The 21,576-nt window shown below is 42.3% G+C and overlaps 1 protein-coding gene across 1 annotated transcript in view; it reads right to left on the bottom strand.

Moving 5' to 3' along the window:
• ETV6 (ETS variant transcription factor 6) overlaps positions 1–21,576 on the bottom strand; it is a 287,371-nt gene that overhangs the window by 38,826 nt on the left and 226,969 nt on the right. The window contains exon 4 of the mRNA XM_004387317.3: positions 10,472–10,606. Coding sequence (XP_004387374.1) covers positions 10,472–10,606 — 135 coding nt within the window. The remainder of the gene's footprint in view (positions 1–10,471; positions 10,607–21,576) is intronic.

Below are 21,576 nucleotides of genomic sequence, written 5' to 3'. Positions count from 1 at the left end.
TGGTGGCATATTACTCTTCTGCCCTGAGCCTAAGTTTTCTCATCTATAAAGTGAGGATAATAATATTACCTTCTGTTATGGATTGAATGGTGTCTCCCAAAAATATGTTTTGTAAATCCTAATCTCTATGCCTGTGGTTTTAATCTCATTTGGGAATAGGTCGTCTTTGTTACTTTAATGAGATAGGACTAGTGTGGGGTGTGTCTTGAGTTAGTCTCTTCTGAGATATAAAAGAGATTATCAAGCAAGCAAGTGAGGACAGATGGGGTAAGACAGATGCCAAGACACATGGAGATCTCCAAGGAATCAGGAAGCAGAAGCTAAGAGATAAGGATTTTCCTCCAGAGCCAACAGAGAAAGAAAGACTTCCCCTAGAGCTGGCACTCTCAATTCAGACTTCAAGCCTCCTAAACTATGAGAAAATAAATTTCTGTTTGTTAAAGCCATCTACCTGTGGTATTTCTGTTACAGTAGCACTTAGATAACTAAAACAGAATTTGGTATCAGAAGAGTGGGGTGCTGCTCTAACTGATACCTAAAATGGGGAGGTGGTTTTAGAATGGGTAATGGGTAGAGGCTGGAAGAATTTTAAGGTTCCTAATAGTAAAAGCTAACTCATAGAGTCGCTATGATTCGGAATCGACTTGATGGCAATGGGTTTGGTTTTTTTTTGAATAGTAAAAGCCTAGATTTCCTTGACGAGATAGTTGGTAGAATTATGGACATCAAAGGCAATTCTGGTGAGGGGTCAGAAGGAAGTGAGGAGAGCTATGGAGAAAGTCTCTATCGTCTTAGAGAATAATATGGTGCCAGCAACAGAGTGTTGCTAGAAATGTGGATGTTAAATGTGCTTCTGGTAAGGCTTTAAAAGAAAATGAACATGTGATTGGACAAAGGAGGAAGGGTGATGCTTTATACACAGTGGCAAAGGACTTTTCTGAATTATGATCAAATGTTTGGTAGAAGGTAGAACTTGTAAGTGATGAACTTGGATATCTGGCTGATGAGATTTCTAAGCAAGATCTTAAAGGGGCTGTGTGGTTTCTCCTTGCTGCTTATAGTAAAACACAAAGAAGGGATGAACTTAAAAATAAACTGCAAATGAAAACAGAACTTAAAGATTTGGAAAATTCTGTTGTACAAACTAAAGACAGGTCTCCTAGAATTTTCACTAAGGACATGGCTACACAATCTTTTCCTAAAGAGATTAAACCTGTGACTGATGGATCTGATCAACTACCACAGCAGAAAACTCATCAGTTGAGACTGAAGGGGACAGAGGAAGAACGAAAGGAAAGAATGCTGTCTGCCTCTTGGAATTCTACAGGCAGGAAACAGGCCAAAGGAGCTACGTCTGTTGTCCTCCAAGAAAAGAAAAGGACCATCCCTGGGGCAGCTTGGAGATCAGTAAACTGCTGGAAGGAGCACAGGACGCAGGGCCTTTCAGTTTCAAAGGGTGGGGCCATGGTCTCCTGGATCTCAAAGGGTGGGGGTGGATTAACCAGTAAACCAGCTACGCATGGGCTTACATTAAGTAAGGTACTTACTGGCTTACTTGTACTTACTTGTTGATCTGTAGTGCATGATTTCACTTGAGTTTTCTAGGACACGTGAAAAAACAGGTGAAATTATGCACTACAGATTAGTAAGTAAGCACAAGTAAGCCTGTGCATATCTTGCTTACTGGGTAATCCATCCCCGGGTGGGGCCACGGCTTTCTAGGTTTCAAAGAGTTGGATCTTCACCAACTTGGTTCTGGAGTGTGGGGCCGCTGTTAAGTTGTGCCGGGGGGATGGGGCCACCACCGAAAGCTGTTGGGAGTGGGGTTGCCATGTCCAAGGGGCAAAAGAAAGGGGTCTGCGGGGGCTGCACGGGTAGGGTCACAACTCAGATAAACTAGGAGAATGGGGCCTCCTAAAAGCTGAGGGAGCGGAGTTGCCATCTCAGAGGGCCAGGAAGGTGGAGCTGAAGCCCAGGGCCAAGGAGCCTCCACCCAGAATCCAGAGGGTGTGGCCTACACCCAAAGGTTGGAGGGCGGGGCCATTGCCCAGATGGTCTTAGAGAAGACAGGATTATTTGCAAGTCTTGAGAGCTACTGTAATTTGTTCTGCTGGGTTTTGGACTTGCTTGGTGCCCGTTATCCCTTCTTTCCCTTCAATTTCTCCCATTTGTAATGGAAATGTCTACCTTGCGTCTCTTCTACCATTATACTTTGGAAACAGATAACTTGTACTGTGGATTTCACAGGTTCACAGATGAAGAGGAATTTCGCCCCAGGATGGAATTCACCTAATGTTTCGCCAGTGGCGTCACTAGGGTTGGTGTCACCCAATGCGGTAAGTCACGGTGTCATCCTCTCTTCCCCCATGGACTTCCTCTTGTAGGAGACCACACAGAATCCTTAGTAATGTTTTCTGTACTAATGTTACTCATCAATTGTAATTCCTGTATATCACTGAATGTAATGGCAAAAGCAGTGACATAACCGACTAGCAAAATTAGAATTACACCTTTAAAAACTACCTCAAAATGACATTCACTTTAATGTTAAACTTTACAGTTCCATGAGATACATTAATGGATTAGGCTTGTATAATCAATAATGGTCCAAATAATGTAGAAGTTGTAGACACATGCATATGGAAATATATTCATAAATAATACCATAAAAATAAACAGGAATAAACATACAAGCATTGCAGCACTTAGTGAACACCTCAACTAAATCAGGATTTTCCTTTCCTGGCCTTCAAAGCTGCAAACTTGTGATTCACTGCATCGAAATCAACTCACTTTTTAATGTGTCACTATTTTTTTAAACCATAATTCAAAATTCAAACCTGAAAACTGCATTAGTGAGATACATCTCTGCAAGATGGTGATGTTTTTAAAGAAAATTATAAAAAGACTAAAGAAAACCCTGAATTTAAGATTTAAATTATATTTCTAAACATATATCAAGAAACATAGCATTTCCCCCACTTCACGTTTTAAACTGTCAATTTCTCTGTTTAGCTATCAAAGAGTTATATAATCAATACCTGTTATACATGTAAGTTTATTATCAATTTTAACCATAGAATAACGTGATATAGTTATAAATTGCTTAAATGTAATATTTCTTAGATTATATGAATACCAACAACAGAATTGTTTTGTAAAATCTTTGTACACTGAATTACTACATTATTAGTTACAACATTATTAGTAACCGAGCGGAAGCCTTTATTGATTCTTCTCCTTCTTTTAATTACTATTTCATTCTCAAAAAAGTTATTGATACAGGTTTACAACTACGAATTACCACCACCGTAGCTGAAACACCAGAAGATTTGACAAAATCAGCCACTATAAAACACTGGCAGCAAAGAAAATAGCAGCTCGAAACCACTTGATTTGTAGGGTCATTGAAATTGGGTCATAATGACAGCTCTGACCAGAACACATTAGAAAGTTCAATAAGTAAATTAGCATAGAGTTTTAGCCTTGCAGGTATACTGATACATGTAAGCTGGGTTTATGAAAAAAATTTGTTTGTTGTTATAACAAACTACAGAGAAATTTTCATAAAAAATAATAAACTTCTACTGAAACACTAAACAAAAATTTTACAGTCATTTTGGTGTTACCCCCTCGGACAGTGTCACCTCGTGCAGTCCGCAGTCCCCACACCTCCCTAGTGACGCCACTGACTCCCACCCACATTTGCTTTAAATGATTCAGAAGATAAGATTTTGGACTTGAGTGGATTTAAGGCTTCGGGGATGATGTGATGGGGGGAATGTGTTTTGCAAATGGCAAGGATATGAATTTTGGGGGGCCGAAAGGTGGAATGTTATGGATTGAACCATGTCCCCCAAAAATGTGTTTTAAATTCTAACCTCTACGCCTATGGTTACAATCCCATTTGGGAATGGGTTGTCTTCCTTATGTTAATGAGGCAGGATTAGTGTAGGGTGTGCCTTGAGTTAATCTCTTGAGATAGAAAAGAGATTAAATGAGCAAACAAACAAGAAGAGATGGGGGAAGACAGATGCCAAGACACGTGGAGATCTTCAAGGAACCAGGAAGAAGAAGCTGAAGAGACAAGGACCTTCCTTCAGAGTCAACAGAGAAAGCCTTCCCATAGAGCCGGTGCTCTGAATTTGGACTTCTAGCCTCCTAAACTGTGAGAAAATAAATTTTCGTTTGCTAAAGACATCCACTTGTGGTATTTCTGTTCTAGCAGCACGAGATAACTAAGACAGCTTCTTAACACTGTGGCTGTAGAGGTTAAATGATTGGGCCTGGCACATAACGAGCACCCAATAAATGTTACCTATTATTCTGTTGTCACAAAGCAGATTCATACACCTCATCTTCTTTAATTATCTCATTAAAATTGTGTAAGAATTCCCTCCTCCAAAGCAGTCTTTGGGCACTTGGGTTTGTTGGGGGTGGGGGGTGGGGTAAGAGTCTCCTCAGTAAAACAATTATATAAAGAAATGCCTGCCGCCACTTCCCCTGCCTCCTACAAAGGGATGATTCCTCTTCGCGTTTGGGTCGTCCTCTTGTGCTAGTTGTAAAGGGAACTGAGACCCACTGCTCCCGATTTCCATGCTCACCTATGAGAAAGGCTGCACCAGAACTGAAGTGCCACCTTAAACCTGTGTCCACTGCTGCAGAAAGAAACAGCCCTGAGCATGCATATTTTCAAATTAGAGGTATTAAAAATTCCCTCCCACTGTCTTGTGGAGAGGGTATGGGAGGGAGTGGAGCTGAAGAGCTGACATCATAGGAGAGTCCGTCCAAGGGGTCATGGGATGAGAACATTTGAGAAACAAAGACCTTGTTCTTGTGGGCATGTCTAGTCCTACTGGGGCTCCGCAGAGCTGGCCTGTTCAGAGACTTTAGCCCAGACTGGAAGCATACTTTAGACTTTCAATCATTCTCCCTATTTTCATCTTTCAATCATTCTGCCTGTTTTCAGGGTGCCTGCACAAAAAACATTAATAAAAGTGTTATTTTGATGGGTGCATCCATGTTGTGGAGTCCTTGGGTTGTACAAATGGTTAATGAGCTTGGCTGCTAAACATAAGGTTGGAGGATCAAGTCTACCCAGGGGCACCTCGGAAGAAAGGCCTGGCGATCTACTTCCGAAGACAGCACAGATGGCTCCAGGCAATTGTGGCCCTAACTTTAACTTGTGGCCTAGGATATTGGAAGCCCACTTGGTGCTACGACTCCATCTTGTAGATTCTTAGAGCTAAAAAGGAACATACAGATCATGTTGATCCAGTAGCTTTTAGCTGTGTTCTGAGTAACCGTGGGGTTTCACAGAGGGGTTCGGGAATGAGTCAACAGAAACATGAGCAGTCTGAGGCCAGCATACTTTTACACAACGCTGTATTCCTAATTATGTAAAATAAATCATTGAGGAAATAATATTTGATATGTATAATTTGACTTTATAGACTTTTTCCCCCAAGACCAGCTCTTTCTGCATTTTGACATATGACCAAGTTAACCGTGTGTTACCATCTGTCTTAGTCATCTAGTGCTGCTATAACAGAAATGCCACAAGTAGATGGCTTTAGCAAGGGGAAGTTTATTCTCTCATAGTCCAGTAGGCTAGAAGTCCGAATTCAGGGCACTGGCTCCAGGGGAAGGCTTTCTCTCTCTGGCAGCTCTGGAGGAAAAGTCCTTGTCATGCATCAGTTTTCCCTTGGTCTGGGAGCATCTTAGAACCTCAGGTCCAAAGGACGTGCTCTGCTCCCAGCACTGCTTTCTTGCTGGCATGAGGTCCCCATGTCTCTCTGCTCGCTTCTCTCTTCTATATTTCAAGAGACTGGCTTAAGGCACTATCTAATCTTGTAGATCTCCTCAATGTAACTGCCACTAATCCATTTCATTAACCTTACAGGGATAGGATATACAACACATAGGGAAATCACGTCAGATGACAAAATGGAAGACAATCATACAATACTGGGAATCATGACCTAGCCAAGTTGATAGGTATTTTGGGGGGGCCCACAATTCAATCCAAGACACCATTCATACGTAAATATAACAGTACTGCTTTTAGAGATAATTCATTATGAGCCGAGTTTTACCCCCCAGTAGAGAGGAAGGGAAAGAACGGGGGAAGGTTGGCTGTAGGGAATTTGTGTTGATTTTTTCACCTCTCTACTTGGTCCCTTTGCCACCCATGGTAGGTACCCTGTATCTGAAGTTCTGGAGGCAGGCAGCCTCTTTATATCACTTCTGTGCCTGTACAGCTCTTCTCATTTAACACCAAAACCCAAACCAGCTGCCGTCAAGTCAGTTCCCATTCATGGCGACCCCATGTGTCTGAGTAGAACTGTGCTCCGTAGGGTTTTCAACGGCTGATTTTTCAGAAGTAGATCACCAGGCCTTTCTTTTGAGGCATCTCTGGGTGAACTCAAACCTTCAACCTTTTGGTTAGCAGCTGAGCATGTTAACCGTTTGTACCACCCAGGGACTCATCTTATTTGATACCACCCGATAAAGAGCTGGAAGAGCCCTGGTGGTGCAGTAGTTAAGCGCTCAGCTGCAAACCAGAAGGTCAGTGGTTCGAACCCACCAGCCACTCTGCAGGAGAAGGATGTGGCAGTCTGCTTCTGTAAAGATTACAGCCTTGGAAACCCTATGAGGTAGTTCTACTCTGTCCTATAGGGTTGCTATGAGTTGGAATTGACTCGATGACATCAACAGGTTTGGTTTTTTTTTTGGATAAAGAGCTATCCTTCACACGGGATGAAGTTCCCAGGCTTGAAGGCAAAGGATCATAGACTCGGGGAACATATATGTCAATTGATACAACATAGTTCTTAAAGACAATGTTCTACATCCTACTTTGGTGAGTAGCGTCTGGGGTCTTAAAAGCTTGTGAGCGGCCATCTAAGAGAAAACTATCGGTCTCTTCCAGTCTGGGGCAAAGGAGAGGGAAAAATACTAAAGACCCAAGAGAGCAATTAGTCCAAAGGACTAATGGACCACATGAACCACAGTCTATATGACCCCAAGACCAGAAGAACTAGATGGTACCTGGCTACCACTGCCTACTGCTCTGACTGGGATTACAATAGAGACAGACAGGGTGGGAAAAAAAGGTAGAACAAATGATCGAATTCACAAACAAGACCAGACTTATTGGTCTGACAAAGACTGGAGGAACCACCGAGGCTATGGCCCTGGGCACCCTTCTGACTCAGACATGAAGCCACTCTCGAAGTTTATCTTTCAGCCAAAGATTAGGCAGGCCTATCAGACAAACAATAACACATGTGAGGAATGTGCTTCTTAGTTCAATCAAGTAGATGAGATCAAATGGACAACACTTGCCCAGGAACGAAGATGAGAAGGCGGGAGTGGACAGGAAAATGGGACAAACGGACACAGTGAACCCAGGGTGGAAAGGGAAAGGGGGGAGAGTGCTGAATAATGCGAGGTTGTAGCCAATGCTGTGAAACAATTTGTGTATAAATTTTTGAATGAGAAACCAACTTGCTTGTAAATTTCACCTAAATCACAATTAAAAAAAAAAAAAGTTATACTTCTTTGCTTGTTGCATTCACCTGCTCATCTGAGCGTATGCACCGTGTCTGAACAGACAGGGCAGCAGGGCACGTGCCCTCAGATCCTGCTTCCTGGGAGGCTTTAAGGAATGGTTTCTGAGAATGCACTGCTTTCACGAGCTGGGACTGAAGCACTGCTGATTGGGCCACAGGGCAATGAAGCACTTGACCTTGGTCTCATTAGCTCCATTCTCTCACCTACTGAGCTCACCGCCACGGACGGACAGCATAACACTTGAGAGCACAGCTCATTACAGTGTATGTGGTGGTACATCTGTATTTACTTGATTCAAGAGTAGCTCTGAGAGTAACTAGGGCTTCGAACTGGTTCGTTCTGGTTCAAACCCCTGCTGAGAATTTGCATTTCCACCCCAGATATACTGAATCAGAATTTACATTTTAACAAGATCCCCAGGTGATTCTTATGCATAACTTCCTGGGAACTTGTTAGAAATGCAAATTCTCAGCAGGGAACTTGTTAGAAACGCAAATTCTCAGCAGGGGTTTGATCTGGAAACTAGTTAGAAGTCTTGGAGTAAACCAGCTTTCTCTATTGATGAGCTCTTGCAAATGAGAACAACACATCTACCTAGGAGTCAAATCAGGCCAAGGGGAAGGAAGGAGGATTTGTGACGAGTTGAGACGAGAAGCCTCCAATCACGTTCGGGAAGAGAAAGGGGAAGAGAAATTCCAAATGAGATTTTTTTCTTTCTTTTAAATAATGAGAGAAAGAGAAAGGGGGGAGAAAACCTACAACCATCACATGCCCTTTGTATCAGAGAAGCCAGGCTAGGTAATAAATATACTTCTTGCCTTAATGTTAAGCTGCGGTAAACCCACCTCTTCTCTAGGGTAGCTGTTGGCTATTATGCAAGCTGGACATGTACGTGGCAGGAAGAGCAAAAGAATGCAGAAAGGGAGTTGGGGGTGGGGGGCAGCTGCTAAATATAGCAAGGGTGAAGCTAGGGGAAGAAGGGAGGAGAGAAGCAGGCAGGGAGCTTGCAACAAAAGCTCGCTCGTTTATTCTCCACCATGGAAGAGAGGGGCCCTGCTGTGAAGGACTTGGCACAAACAGGGGATGTCTGTCGTTGCCTGGAGTCAGGCTCTCTTTCGTGAAGTGTTAATTAAGAAAACAAAACCTTCTCATTTTTTAATTTGCCAACAGCAAAACAAAAATATTAGCCCTGCTCTTGGGGATGATTGATCAATTTAAGGAAAGGCCCCAAGGGATCAGTTTTAGGCCCCTTGTAAACTGTTCCTAAGGAGAAGTACATGTGAAAAAGTACTGGAGGACTGTGTGTACCCGAGTCTGTGGTCCAGCCAACGCCACCAGCAGGACACAGTAATGATCCTGAGAGGCACAGCTCAACAAAGATTGCTACTATATACTCAGCAGTTAACTGAGAGGCGCTCCAAGTAAGATTTTTATATCCTGTTTCTGTACCCAAACACCTGCTTTGGAACTATGTCCAGGGCCACACTTCAATTCTGGTCTTTTGTTCTGTTTTCTACCAGTAATTTTCTGACTACTATGAATAAGCAAGATAAGAGAGCAAGGGCTGAACTGGGACATCTGAAATCAGCACCGATACCGAGTACACTGTAATCAACCTCTTTTGGTGCATGAAGAAGAAATCCTTGACCTAACACAGAGTTCATAGAGTTTGGAGTGTTGTTTTTTTTCCCTTCTCCCTCTCATCTTATTACTCCCTGCTCAAAAATCTTCAATGACTACCTATTACCTTCCTCCACAGCCCAGAAATCAGAGCCCTGTACACTCTGGCTCCAATCCTGGAACTAATTTTAGGATTAGATCTGCAATGGCAAAATGTTGACCATTGTTGAAACAGGATGATGGCTTACAGGGGTTTATCTATTTTATTCTCTTTAATTGAGGTGAATGTATAAATTCTACAGGCACCCTCCCATCAAATAATTAGCATTTAGCAGTCCCCTTTTTGGGAGTCCGAGTGGTGTAAATGGTTAAGCACATGACTACTAGCTGAAAAGTTTGTGGCTCGAACCCACCCAGAGGTGCCTTGAAAGACCAAAACCAAATACCAAACCTGCTGCCGTTGAGTCAATTCCGACTCATCGCGACCCTACAGGACAGAGTAGACCTGCCTCATAGGGTTTTCAAGGCTGGAAATCTTTAAGGAAGCAGACTGCCACATCTTTCTTCTGTGGAGCAGATGGTGGGTTCGAACTGCTGACCTTTTGGTTAGCACCCGAGTGCTTTGACCACTGTGCCACTAGGGCTCCTTCCTTGGAAGACAGGCCTGGCTATCTGCTTCTGAAAGGTTACAGTCTTGAAAACTCTAGAGAGCAGTTCCATTCTGCACACAGGGGGTTGCCATTAGTTGGAATCAACTCATGGCAAGTAACAACAATTGGGGTATGTTTGAAATCTTTCATAATAAAAGTTGGGGTGGGGGGAGGAGATAAGCTCTATAATCCAAGCCATCTTAACTGTTCTCTATTCCAAGAATTTACCCTATTGTTTTGTCATTCTATCTGGAATGTTCTTCACTTCACCCCTGCTCATCAGAATCCTGCTGGACCTTCAAGGAACCCTCTAGAGCCACCTCCTCCATGAAACTGAGCCTGTGCCCTGTACCTGGATATAACTTCTCCTTCCACTGCCTCTTTGTGGTGCCTCTTCTTAGAGTTACGCTTTTACATTTATGCATTTATCTATCTTGTTTCTTCACTTAGAGCATCAATTGCAGAGAACTGGGAGTATATCTCATTCATCTTGGCATGTTCCCCAGTGCCTTATATACATAGTAACTACTCAGTAAATGTTGCTTAATGAAAAATGAATTACACGAATAAGAACAACTTAGCAAGTTAGCAACTCAACCTCCTGGATTTGTCTAAGTGGCACGTACCTTCCTCGTGGTTCTGGTGCAGTACGACCTCCGGCTGTGTGTGTACAGAGTTCCCGGGGTGGAAAAATGGTGAAAAAAGAATCCGAGGTTTCCTCTGCTTCAGAATATGCTGAAGGAGTTCATAGAGCACATCACCTGGAAAGAAAAAACAAAAGGAAATAGAGAAACGGGAATACTTTACTGGGCAACTACTTACTGAGTGTCTATCTACTATACGCCTGGCACAGTGCTGAGGACACAATGGTGATCAAAACAGGCATGCCACCTCCTTTCATGGAAGTTACGGGGGGTGACAGAGTACAGCACTCGAAACTCAGAAGATCAGAGCTATGTATTCAGTTCATCCAACCTTTTTGATTATGAAAGTAATATTCATTAATTGCACAAATACGAAAAAATGCAGAAAACCAGAAAGAAAGCAAAAACGACCTATAACTCCATCACTAAGAGAGAGAAGCCTTGTTACATTATCTACAGTTATATAATTGGAATCTGGCTTTTAATACTTTAGTATCCTCTCTTTTCCGTCCATATTAGGTTTTGAAGAGTTTGTCACATTATCGAACTGCTTCACTAGCTGCATATTAACAGCCCATCACAGGGATGTACTAGGTTTTACTGAGATTTTAAATTGTCTCAATTTTCGCTGTTATTTTTTTGTGGAAAACATCCTTTTCACATATATCTTTGCTTGCATTTCAGACTACTCAAAGAAGAATTATGAAGTCATTAAGTATGAGCATTTTTAATGCTCTATTGACAACTCGCAGATTCGTTATAGAAATCTTCCCTACAGAGAAAAACATGTCTTTCTAACCCACCCCAATCCCAGCAGAAAGGGAATAAATAGGAAGAAAAAGTCACCAGCGTGGTCAGAAATGCTAACTATTGAAGATGTGCTATAAGCAACAGGCACATTCTGGGATACTTCCCTCCTTTAAAAATACATACAGGCATTTCTCCAAGGTTCTACAATCTCTAGAAAATCATCTTCAGATGCCAGCCCCTTGCAGAGGGTGGTCGGGGCTGGTTTGAGCAGGGGGCTCTCTGTTCTGAGATATTTGGTATTGGAAGTGTCCACTGAGTACTTAATTAGCAAAAAAATTGTCATGGTCTTATTCCACCCCTTTGGCTGAGATCCAAGTTCAAAATGCAGGTGGATGCCTCAAAACCCTTTAGGGGTGGGTGACTAATCTTTAAAATACCACAGGCTTCTGACTCTCCCCCCATGCCCTGCCCCCGCCACAGATGGGCAGTCAACAATTGTACCACACAATGGGCCTTTGTTGCTAATTTTAGCCATTTTTAACAGGTACTTTAACAATTTAATTTAACCACATATTTTGGGCTGTAGATACTGCTTTATTATTATTATTATTTTCTTTTAAACTCAGAATGAACCTGAGAAATGCTTCAGATTCATTTCTTTCTTCCTGCAAACCTCCACTTCTCTACCTTTTGTCCACAGACAGCAAATAAAGTTCTGCAAGTACCCTATTCTAAGTGATTCCTGAGAGAACCTTGCGACTTTGCTTTGACTTTGCTCCAGCCTCTCCTTTTGAATTCTGATTGCTAACATACTGCCTCGATTTACTATTAGGATGAAATAAAGCAAAAGACTTTCAAAAGCTGAAGACATAGTATCACTTGAGCATTTCATTAAAAGGAGATGGGCCGGAAGAGGCAGAGGTGTTCCGAACTGGACTTTTAAAAAATGCTAAGTAGAAGACAGAACCACAGTACACGTGGTACCGTTTTAGATCTGGGAAGGGCTTCAGAACTCATCTAATCCAAACCTAGTAGTCATGGTGATGTTGTCTCTGAAACGTGAATACGGAGCCTGAAATACCGTCCTATTTTAATGATTCATATTTTAATCTTTTACAAAAATAAGCCCCTAATCAACACTTTGTTTCTTTTGGTTTACTGTAATGTCATTCTGAACTTTTCCGAATTTACATGGCCTCACGCTTGCTGGGTTTTATCCTGTGGGTTTGATTGATGTTTATTTCAGTAGTATGCAGAATAGAAAATGAAACATTTAAAAACGTATTCGTGATGATTACTATTACTAAAAAAATGGTCAGTAATTAGTATATCCATTTTGGAAGGGGAGGCCAGGAAATATAAATTTAGTGTCTGTGAGGGTGTCCAACTCTGTTCATTTAGAAAGGCAAGTGGATGTGTGGGGAAGGGCAGTGAAGGCAGAGGCGGCTGCCCGGGATGGAGCCCCAGCGTCACCACACCAAGTGACCTTGAGCAAGCTCTTGAAAGTCTCTGCAAACGCAAATAACAGCACTGACCTCATAAGTGTGCTGTGTGGATCAAATGAGGGAAATGCTGGGAAGCATCTAGATAGAGCAGGGTTTGGGGCTCCTGCTGCACCCTCCCCCACCCTTTGGAGGCCACGCACCTGGGCCTGGAGAAGCTTGGTGGTGTGGGGGTGAGGACAGCGGGCTAGAGGCTGGGAAGTCCCTTTCTCTTCCCTGTTTCCATTGCTCTACCTACATACAGAAAGTCAGGCCGTGCAGCAGAAAGGATAAGAGTCTATACTCTGTGGTCACACTGCCGCCATCGTAGACTCGTTCCTTAACTTCTCCAGGCCTTAGTTTCCTCATCTATAAAATGGCAATGTTAACAGTATCTACTGCCGAGGATTACTGTGAGGATTCAGTGAGGTAATCCATGTTATAAACTTATCACGGTGTCAGACAAACAGTAACAGTTCAGTGAACACCAGCTGTTGATGTTACCACCACCACCATCACCGCTGATATGATTAAAGTGGTTTAGGACAGACCTGTAAATCCCTAAGGTGATCTTGGATGGTGAATAAGCGGCGGGGGGTGTTAGTGGGTCAAGATCAGTGTTAGGTTCCTCCTCCACAAAGGGCAAAGATGGTTTCCTGAGGCCACTCTCCCACCCTTGGTCTCTTGATAGCTCACCCCAGCCTGGTGGGCTAAACCCACAGTGGGGCTGACATGTGCTCTGCCCATACTTTCCCAGGTCTTCCGTGCTGGTTCTCCTCAGCCTCTCAGCCCCCAGCTGGCACAGGGAGCTGGGCAGAGAACGTTCCTCCCTAGTGTGCCAGGGAAAACAGGAGCTCCCAGAGGGAAGGGGCAAACCAAACTGAACACTGCAAGTTCCTCAGCTAAACCATAAGCCTATCATGGGGATCACCAGTAAGATCACATTCAAAAGTGCCACCTGTGAGAGCAGGCTAGGGGGTGGGAGCATGGACCCAAAGTTGAAGGTTCTAGGCCAGAGAACAACTTAATTCTAAGACCCTAGACTGTGTTCAGAGCTGGACCAGTCCATTCATAGATGCATTTGGTCAGCAACCGTGGGCACAGTCGAGGCGTGTAGCCAGCTTAGCACAAACACATCACTACTATGGGGAAAAATAACTTACTATGCATGCCCTATGTGTGTACGACTGTCAGTAATACAGTAAAGCCTGCAAAAGCCAGAACCTGTATAAGGCAGAAACCCTCCAGAGAAGGAAAACTCAAACATTCCCCACTAAAATGACTGATAGAAAAGTGTTCAGACTGCACCCTGTCAAAGGTGAAGAACTTGCGAGACCTGGAAAAACAAGGCAGTCTCGTTGAGTTCCGGCTCTCACAGGTGTCACGGTAGTGTGTGTATGATCCGCATAACCGTTAGGAATCTTAGCCCTGGAGGGGATTCAAGAGGCTCTTTAGACTGACTCTAACTTCTGTTCAGTATAAGTCTCTTGTCTCCCTCACCCCACCACGAAGGGGCTTTGGCTGTGCACCTCCAGTAACAGGCATCTTCCACAGCATAACCAGGCTCAATCCCGGCCAACACACCTCATACGCAGCCACCACCCGTCTGTCAGTGGAGGCTTGCCCGTTGCTATGATACTGAACGGGCTTCAGCAGAGCTTCCAGACTAAGATGGACTAGGAAGAAAGGCCAGGTGATCTACTCTGAAAATCAGCCAATGAAAACCCTATGGATCATAACGGTCCAACAGCAACCAATTGTGGGGATGGCACAGGACTAGGCATTGTTTCTCCCTGTTGTGCGTGCAGTTGCCATGAATTGGGGCTGACTTGACGGTCACTAACAACCACAGTTGATAGAAAGTTCTTCTGCTGCGTTGGAATCTGGCCTCCTGTGTAACACCACGTACCTTGGTTCTTACTTAGCCTGTGGAGCAACACAGAAGATGTAACTTATCTGCAACAGTTTTCTAAACAAATAAAGATGGCCCTCCCATCCTCCTCCATCTCCATCCCCCTAGTTCCTCCAACATCCAGCCTCTTCTCCTCTCAATACATCCTTAAGATCTTTGTATATGCAGGAGATCATATTCAAAAAATAATATTAATAGAAAGATCTTTGGAATAAATGCTATAAATTAAAAATGTTGTATTTATTGGCCTATTAAAAATAAAGAACACGGGCCACAGCACCGTATACCTAACTTAGCTAATGATCATTGGCTTGAATTCAAAAGGCACTTTTCAAAAAAATTCTTGACCCATTTGATTCTTAATAAATCTTCTCCATCTTCCCAGAAAAGAAACAGCTCGTACTGACTGTAAAAGGTGCTTCTACTGTGCTAGGCAGCAAAACCAAGGCCTATCGGTCAAAGGACAGTAACTTCTGTTGGTCCCTCTACATATGTCCCCACATACATACATAGCTCATGCGTACACATGCATATGTTCAGGTGGATGTGCCACGGAGCTAGTGAGCGTCAGGGCCCCCCACCTGTATCAGCCCGATGGGACCTAATGATATTTGTATTTATAATTTTATATTCTCTTTCTAAAAGTGAGTCCTCTAAATTACAAGCTTCAGGCCCCACAAAACCTAGATAGACCCCCGGGTGCATGCACACACGCAGACACACACAGTTTTGTACTGGTGATCTTGATATGAAAAGCCAGGTACCTACTTTGAGAAGCCTACATTCTGTTGTCTTCACACGGTTAGTAGAGAGCGTGAACAAAACTGGAGCAAGTCACCTTACCAACCTTTGTTTCACAGAGTCACATTTGTAGGTCTTTTTCCCCCAAGTGATACCATTTCATACACAGCCATCTCCCCATTTCAATGTAGCTCACAGTCCTGTCTCTCACAGTCTCTCTCTCTAACCCACAGTCATATATTCAACCTCTTTCTACGGGTTTCTTCCCTTTAGCATTTACGAAGGTTCAAGTTTTTCCAGTCTACACAGACACATAGACACAGACACACAAACACACACACACACCCTTGTACTGTTCCTGTTTTCTCCTCCCCGTCACAGCCAAATTTCTCTGAGGAGCCGGCCAAGCCTGCTATCCCCACATCCCCACCCCTCCTCCTGCCCCCCGGCTCAGGTCCCTTCATTCTGGCTTCTACTCCAACCCTTTTCCAAACAGCTCTTGCTGAGGTCACCTCCCCGTTGTCAAATCCAAAGGGCAAGGTCAGTCATTTTGGACTTGTCTGATCTCTCAGGAATAACCATCACCTCTCCCCTCTTAGAACATTATGCCTTCAGAAATGCTTACTTTTTCTTCCCGCCTCTCTGCGTCTTCCTCCTTATCCAACTCTTCAGTATGAAGGCTTCCAGGCCTCTCACTGTTGTCTCTTCCTGGGCCCGCTTAGGTACTCTTGTGGCTTCAATCAGCGTGTCTATGCCAAATCTGGAGCCCTGGTGGTGCAGTGGTTTAAGAGCTCGACTGACAACCAAAAGGCTGGCAGTTCGAATCTACTAGCTGCTTCTTGGAAACCCTATGGGGCAGTTCTACTCTGTCCTACAGGGTTGCTATGGGTCGGAATTAATTTGACGGCAACGGGTTTGGTTTTTGTTTTATTTATGCCAAATCTCCTGCAGCCAGGCACTTCTGAACTCCAGAACCATATTCAGTTATCTCCTAGATACCTCCACTTGGATGTCATACAGGCACTACACATTGAGTATGTGTGAGACCAAAGTCTTCACAAACCTGAGGGTGCTCCCCAGTTCATCAGGGGAGAAACCTGGGAGTATTCCTTAACTCTTCTCTCCCTCTTGCCCAACATTTAGTAATTGGCTATCAAGACCTGCAGACTCTGCCTTCTACATATTCCTGAATCACCCCCTTCTCTATGTGGCCTTACCTTAGCTCCAGTCACCACCATTGCTCCTAAACTCCAGCCAAGCTCATTACCCCATATCCACGTCTCAGCTCTGCACCCTGTCATGGCAATCCTCTGCTTAAAACCTTGAATGGCTTCTACCTGTCCTTAAAATAACATTTAAAATCCTGAACATGATATACAGTGCCATTCATAATCTACTGGATAAATACCAAGTGAGTGATGGAATGAATGGTTATAAAGCTACAGTATATTCCATTATATTTACATTCCCTGAGTTTGTTTAGCCAGTCCCATACTGGGGATGGTTGGGGTATTTCCATGTTTTTACTATTAAAAATAGAATTGTTAAGGGCACCGTACCCTCTCTATTGGATTGTTTCCTTGGGATAGCTTCTGCAAAACAGAATTATCAGTGAAAGGGTATGATTAGTTTTAAAGTTCTTATTATACACTACTTGTTTTCCAGAAGGCTGGAACCAATGTGTACTGTTATTTGCATTGCCACCCACAGTCTCTTCAATGGGGTTTACAACTTTTAACTCTTCCAGGTTTAGTAGGCTTAAAGTAGAACTTTAACATTGTTTAAATTTGCATTTTCTTAGGTGAGCATTTACTATGTCGTTGTTGCTGTTCTTAGGTGCCATTGAGTCGGTTCCCACTCACAGTGACCTCATGTACAATGGAATGAAACACTGCCTGGTCCTGCGCCGCCTTCACAATCGTTGTTATGTGTGAGCCCACTGTTGCAGCCACTGTGTCAATCCATCTCGTTGAGGGTCTTCCTCTCTTTCACTGACCCTCTACTTTACCAAGCGTGACGTCCTTCTCCAGGGACTGGTCCCTTCTGATAACATGTCCAATGTATGTGAGCTGAAGTCTTGCTATCCTTGCTTCTAAGGTTGTACTGGCTGTACTTCTTCCAAGACAGATTTGTTTCTTCTTCTGGCAGTCCATGGTATATTCAATATCCTTCGTCAACACCATCATTCAAAGGTGTCAATTCTTCTTCAGTCTCCCTTATTCACTGTCCAGCTTTGGCATGCATATGAGGTGACTGAAAATACCATGGCTCGGGTCAGGCGTACTTCAGTCCTCAAAGTGACATCTTTGCTTTATAACACTTGTGAAGAGGTCTTTTGCAGCAGATTTGCCCAATGCAGTATGTCGTTTAATTTCTTGACTGCTGCCTGCATGGAGGTTGATTGTGGATCCAAGTAAAATGAAATCCTTGATAACTTAAATCTTTTCACTGTTTATCATGATGTTGCTTACTGGTCCATTTGTGAGGATTTTTGCTTCCTTTATGTTGAGGTGCAATCCATACTGAAGGCTGCAGTCTTTGATCTTCATCAGTAAGTGCTTCAAGTCCTCTTCACTTTCAGCAAGCAAGGTTGTGTCATCTTTATATTGCAGGTTGTTAATAAGTCTTCCTCCAATCCCGATGCGTTCTTCTTCATGTAGTCCAGTTTCTCGGATTATTTGCTCAACATATAGACTCAGTAAGGATAGTGAAAGTATATGATCCTGACGCACACCTTTCCTGACTTTAAACCACACAGTATCCCCTTGTTCTGTTTGAACAACTGCCTCTTGGTCTACGTACAGGTTCCACATGAGCACAATTAAGTGTTCTGGGATTCCCATTCTTTGCAATGTTATCCATAATTTGTTATGATCCACACAGTCGAATGCCTTTGCATAGTCAATAAAACATAGGTAAACATCTTTGTGGTATTCTCTGCTTTCACCCAAGATCCATCTGACATCAGCAATGACATCCCTCCATCTACGTCCTCTTCTGAATCTGGCTTGAACTTCCGGCAGTTCCCTGTTGATGTACTGCTGCAATCCCTTTTGAATGATCTTCAGCAGAATTTTGCTTGTGTGTGATATTAATGATACTGTTAAATAATTCCTGCATTCTGTTGGATTACCTCTCTTTGGAATGGGCACAAATATGGATCGTTCCCAGTCTGTTGGCCAGGAAGCTGTCTTCCAAATTTCTTGACACAGACGAGTGAGCACCTCCAGCGCCGCCTCTGTTTGTTGAAACAACTCAATTGGTATTCCGTCAATTCCTGCAGGCTTGTTCTTCATCAATGACTTCAGTGCAGCTTGGACTTCTTCCTTCAGTATCATCAGTTCTTGATCATACACTACCTCCTGAAATGGCTGAACGTTGACCAATTCTTTTTGGTACAGTAACCCTGTGTATTCCTTCCATCTTCTTTTAACGCTTCCTGCGTTGTTCAATATTTTCCCAGTAGAACCCTCCAATGTTGCAACTCAAGGCTTGAATTATTTTGTTCAGTTGTTCCAGTTTAGAAATGCCAAGCGTGTTCTTCCCTTTTGGTTTTCTAACTGCAAGTCTTTGCACATTTCATTATAATACCTTCACTTTGTCTTCTTGAGTTGCCCTTTGAAATCTTCTGTTCAGCTTTTTTACTTCATCATTTCTTCCTTTCACTTTAGCTACTCTACGTTCAAGAATAACTTTCAGAGTCTCTTCTGACACCCATTTTGGTCTTTTCTTTCTTTCCTGTCTTTTTAATGACCTTTTGCTTTCTTCATGTATGATGTCCTTGATGTCATTCCACAACGCATCTGGTCTTCAGTCATTAGTGGTAAGTGCATCAAATTTATTCTTGAGATGGTCTCTAAATTCAGGTGGGATATACTCAAGGTCCTGTTTGGCTCTCGTGGACTTGCTCTAATTCTCTTCAACTTCAACTTGAACTTGCATATGAGCAATTGATGGTTTGCTCCAAAGTCGGCCTCTGGCCTTGTTCTGACTGATGATACTGAGCTTTTCCATCGACTCTTTCCACAGATGTAGTCAATTTGATTCCTGTGTATTCCATCTGGCGACATCCACGTGTAGTCGCCATTTACGTTGTCGAAAAAAGATATTTGCAACAAAGAAGTTGTTGGTATTGCAAAATTCTATCATGCAATCTCTGGTGTCATTTCTATCACCAAGCTCATATTTTCCTACTATGGATCCTTCTTTGTTTCCGACTTTTGCATTCCAATCTCCAGTAATTATCAATGCATCTTGATTGCATGTTTGATCAACTTCAGACTGCAGAAGCTGGTAAAAATATTCAAGTTCCTCAGTTTTGGCATTAGTGGCTGGTGTGGAAATTTTTATAATAGTCGTATTAACTGGTCTTCCTTGTCAGCTTACGGATATTATCCTATCACTGACAGCGTTGTACTTCAGGACAGATCTTGAAATGTTCTTTTTGATGATGAATGTGACTCTGTTCCTCTGCAACTTGTCATTTCTGGCATAGCAGACCATATGATTGTCCGATTCAAAATGGCAAATACCTGTCCATTTCAGCTATGTAAAAATCCTTAAATGTAGGAACACATTTTTAAATTTGCAAACAGTTCTCTCTTCTCATTCTCTCTGCTGGGTCCTTTCTGCCCATGATAGGCTCAGGACGAAGCTCTAGGTTTCAAGACTCTTCAGTTTTATTTTACATTCAACAGTGAACTGGCCTATGGGGATTCCACTGGTGGCCATAACAGGCCCATTCTTGTAATGGGGCTGCTTGGCTTTCTAACTCTATTCAATCCTATTTTCTGAGCATTCCATTCAATCCATTTTTGCAGGCTGATTGAATTACAAACCTTTTTAATTTAATATTGAGTGCCTTCTGTGCCCATAAAAAACCCCAGTCTTTTACTTAGGAACTAATATTTGAAATGTAGCTTAATATCTATGGCTTAGACACAAAGACCCTGAGAAAAAGGGGGCAGGTTGTGGGGGAAATTCGAATATTATATTTAAGACAAGAATAAATCAGTTAGAAAACAGATACAATAAGACAACTGCATTTAGCTGGCTAAGGAATATAAGGTAAAATAAACAAAATAGTAAGTTCTTGAGAAAATAAAAATATTGTGACATGATAAGCATATGTTTATGTTATTAAATATCACTTTGTATGGCACAGGAATCAGGTACCACCATTTCACAAATGGGATGTGTGCAATGCTACGAAATTAAATGGCTTGCCCATAGTTGACTAATGCAGTTTCTGGCGTCTAATGCACATTTTGCTTTGTTCAATGACATAATGGGAGAAGAAAGAGCCAACTCTAGGTATCTTTAGTCAAGGCACATGCCTGCTGCTACCTCCCACACTTCAGAGCTACAAATCCCCTTCGTTGAACCAAACGCCTATCCTCTGAGACTTAATTCTAAAACAGCCCATTGACCCAGCCATTCAGTCTAGCAAACCTTCTATCATTGCATAATGGAAATTAACAGGCAAACTGGTTCAAATAACTGTGTATAAATAAAGACAAGTACTTTCAGTTTAACCTTGGAAGGAAATTTTACCACATTTGAAGGACATACGCAATGCATATTTCTAAAGACAAAGGTTTTGGTGCACTGGAAATGGAAGAAATACTTTTCAACATCAGGTTCTAGTCCATGAAAAGACTGATTTACTTAGTAAATCTTCAACATATTTTTGCCAAATTGAAGAAAGTTTGAAAATGTTTTTTAAATCATTGAGAAAGAGTAAACATGAATTAAATGGATAATAACTTGTATTTTCTTTGTTCACATAAATAGGTACAAAAATCCATTCTACCTGAATGTTACGCAGTGAATAACTCTAAATAAGATTTAATATAAATGCTAACTTCTCTGTTCCTTATTAATGAATTTTCTCAGACTCTCAAAGAGGCCACATAACCAAATACATCTATGAATTTAAATGACCCCAGAAACATTTAATAGGGATCCTATCTACTATTTAAGGACTAGGTAAAATTATCTTGTCTGGGTGAGGTTTTATAAAACTGGAATCTCTTTACATTTGTTTTTTAGCTTTGTGATGTTGTAAATTTATTATCTTGTTGTATTCCTCAGATTGGGAGAATATTCAAAAAAAAAAAAAAAAAAAACAAAAAACCTCCAGTTATCTTCAATTTTAAAATCCTCTGTTTGCATTTAAATATAGTTATCTAATACACATTCTA

This window comes from Trichechus manatus, unplaced genomic scaffold (assembly GCF_000243295.1).
Source record: "Trichechus manatus latirostris isolate Lorelei unplaced genomic scaffold, TriManLat1.0 scaffold00184, whole genome shotgun sequence".
Lineage (NCBI taxonomy): Eukaryota > Metazoa > Chordata > Mammalia > Sirenia > Trichechidae > Trichechus > Trichechus manatus.
The sequence above is the reverse complement of the archived record's forward strand: the minus strand, read 5'-3'. Positions and strand labels throughout refer to the sequence as shown.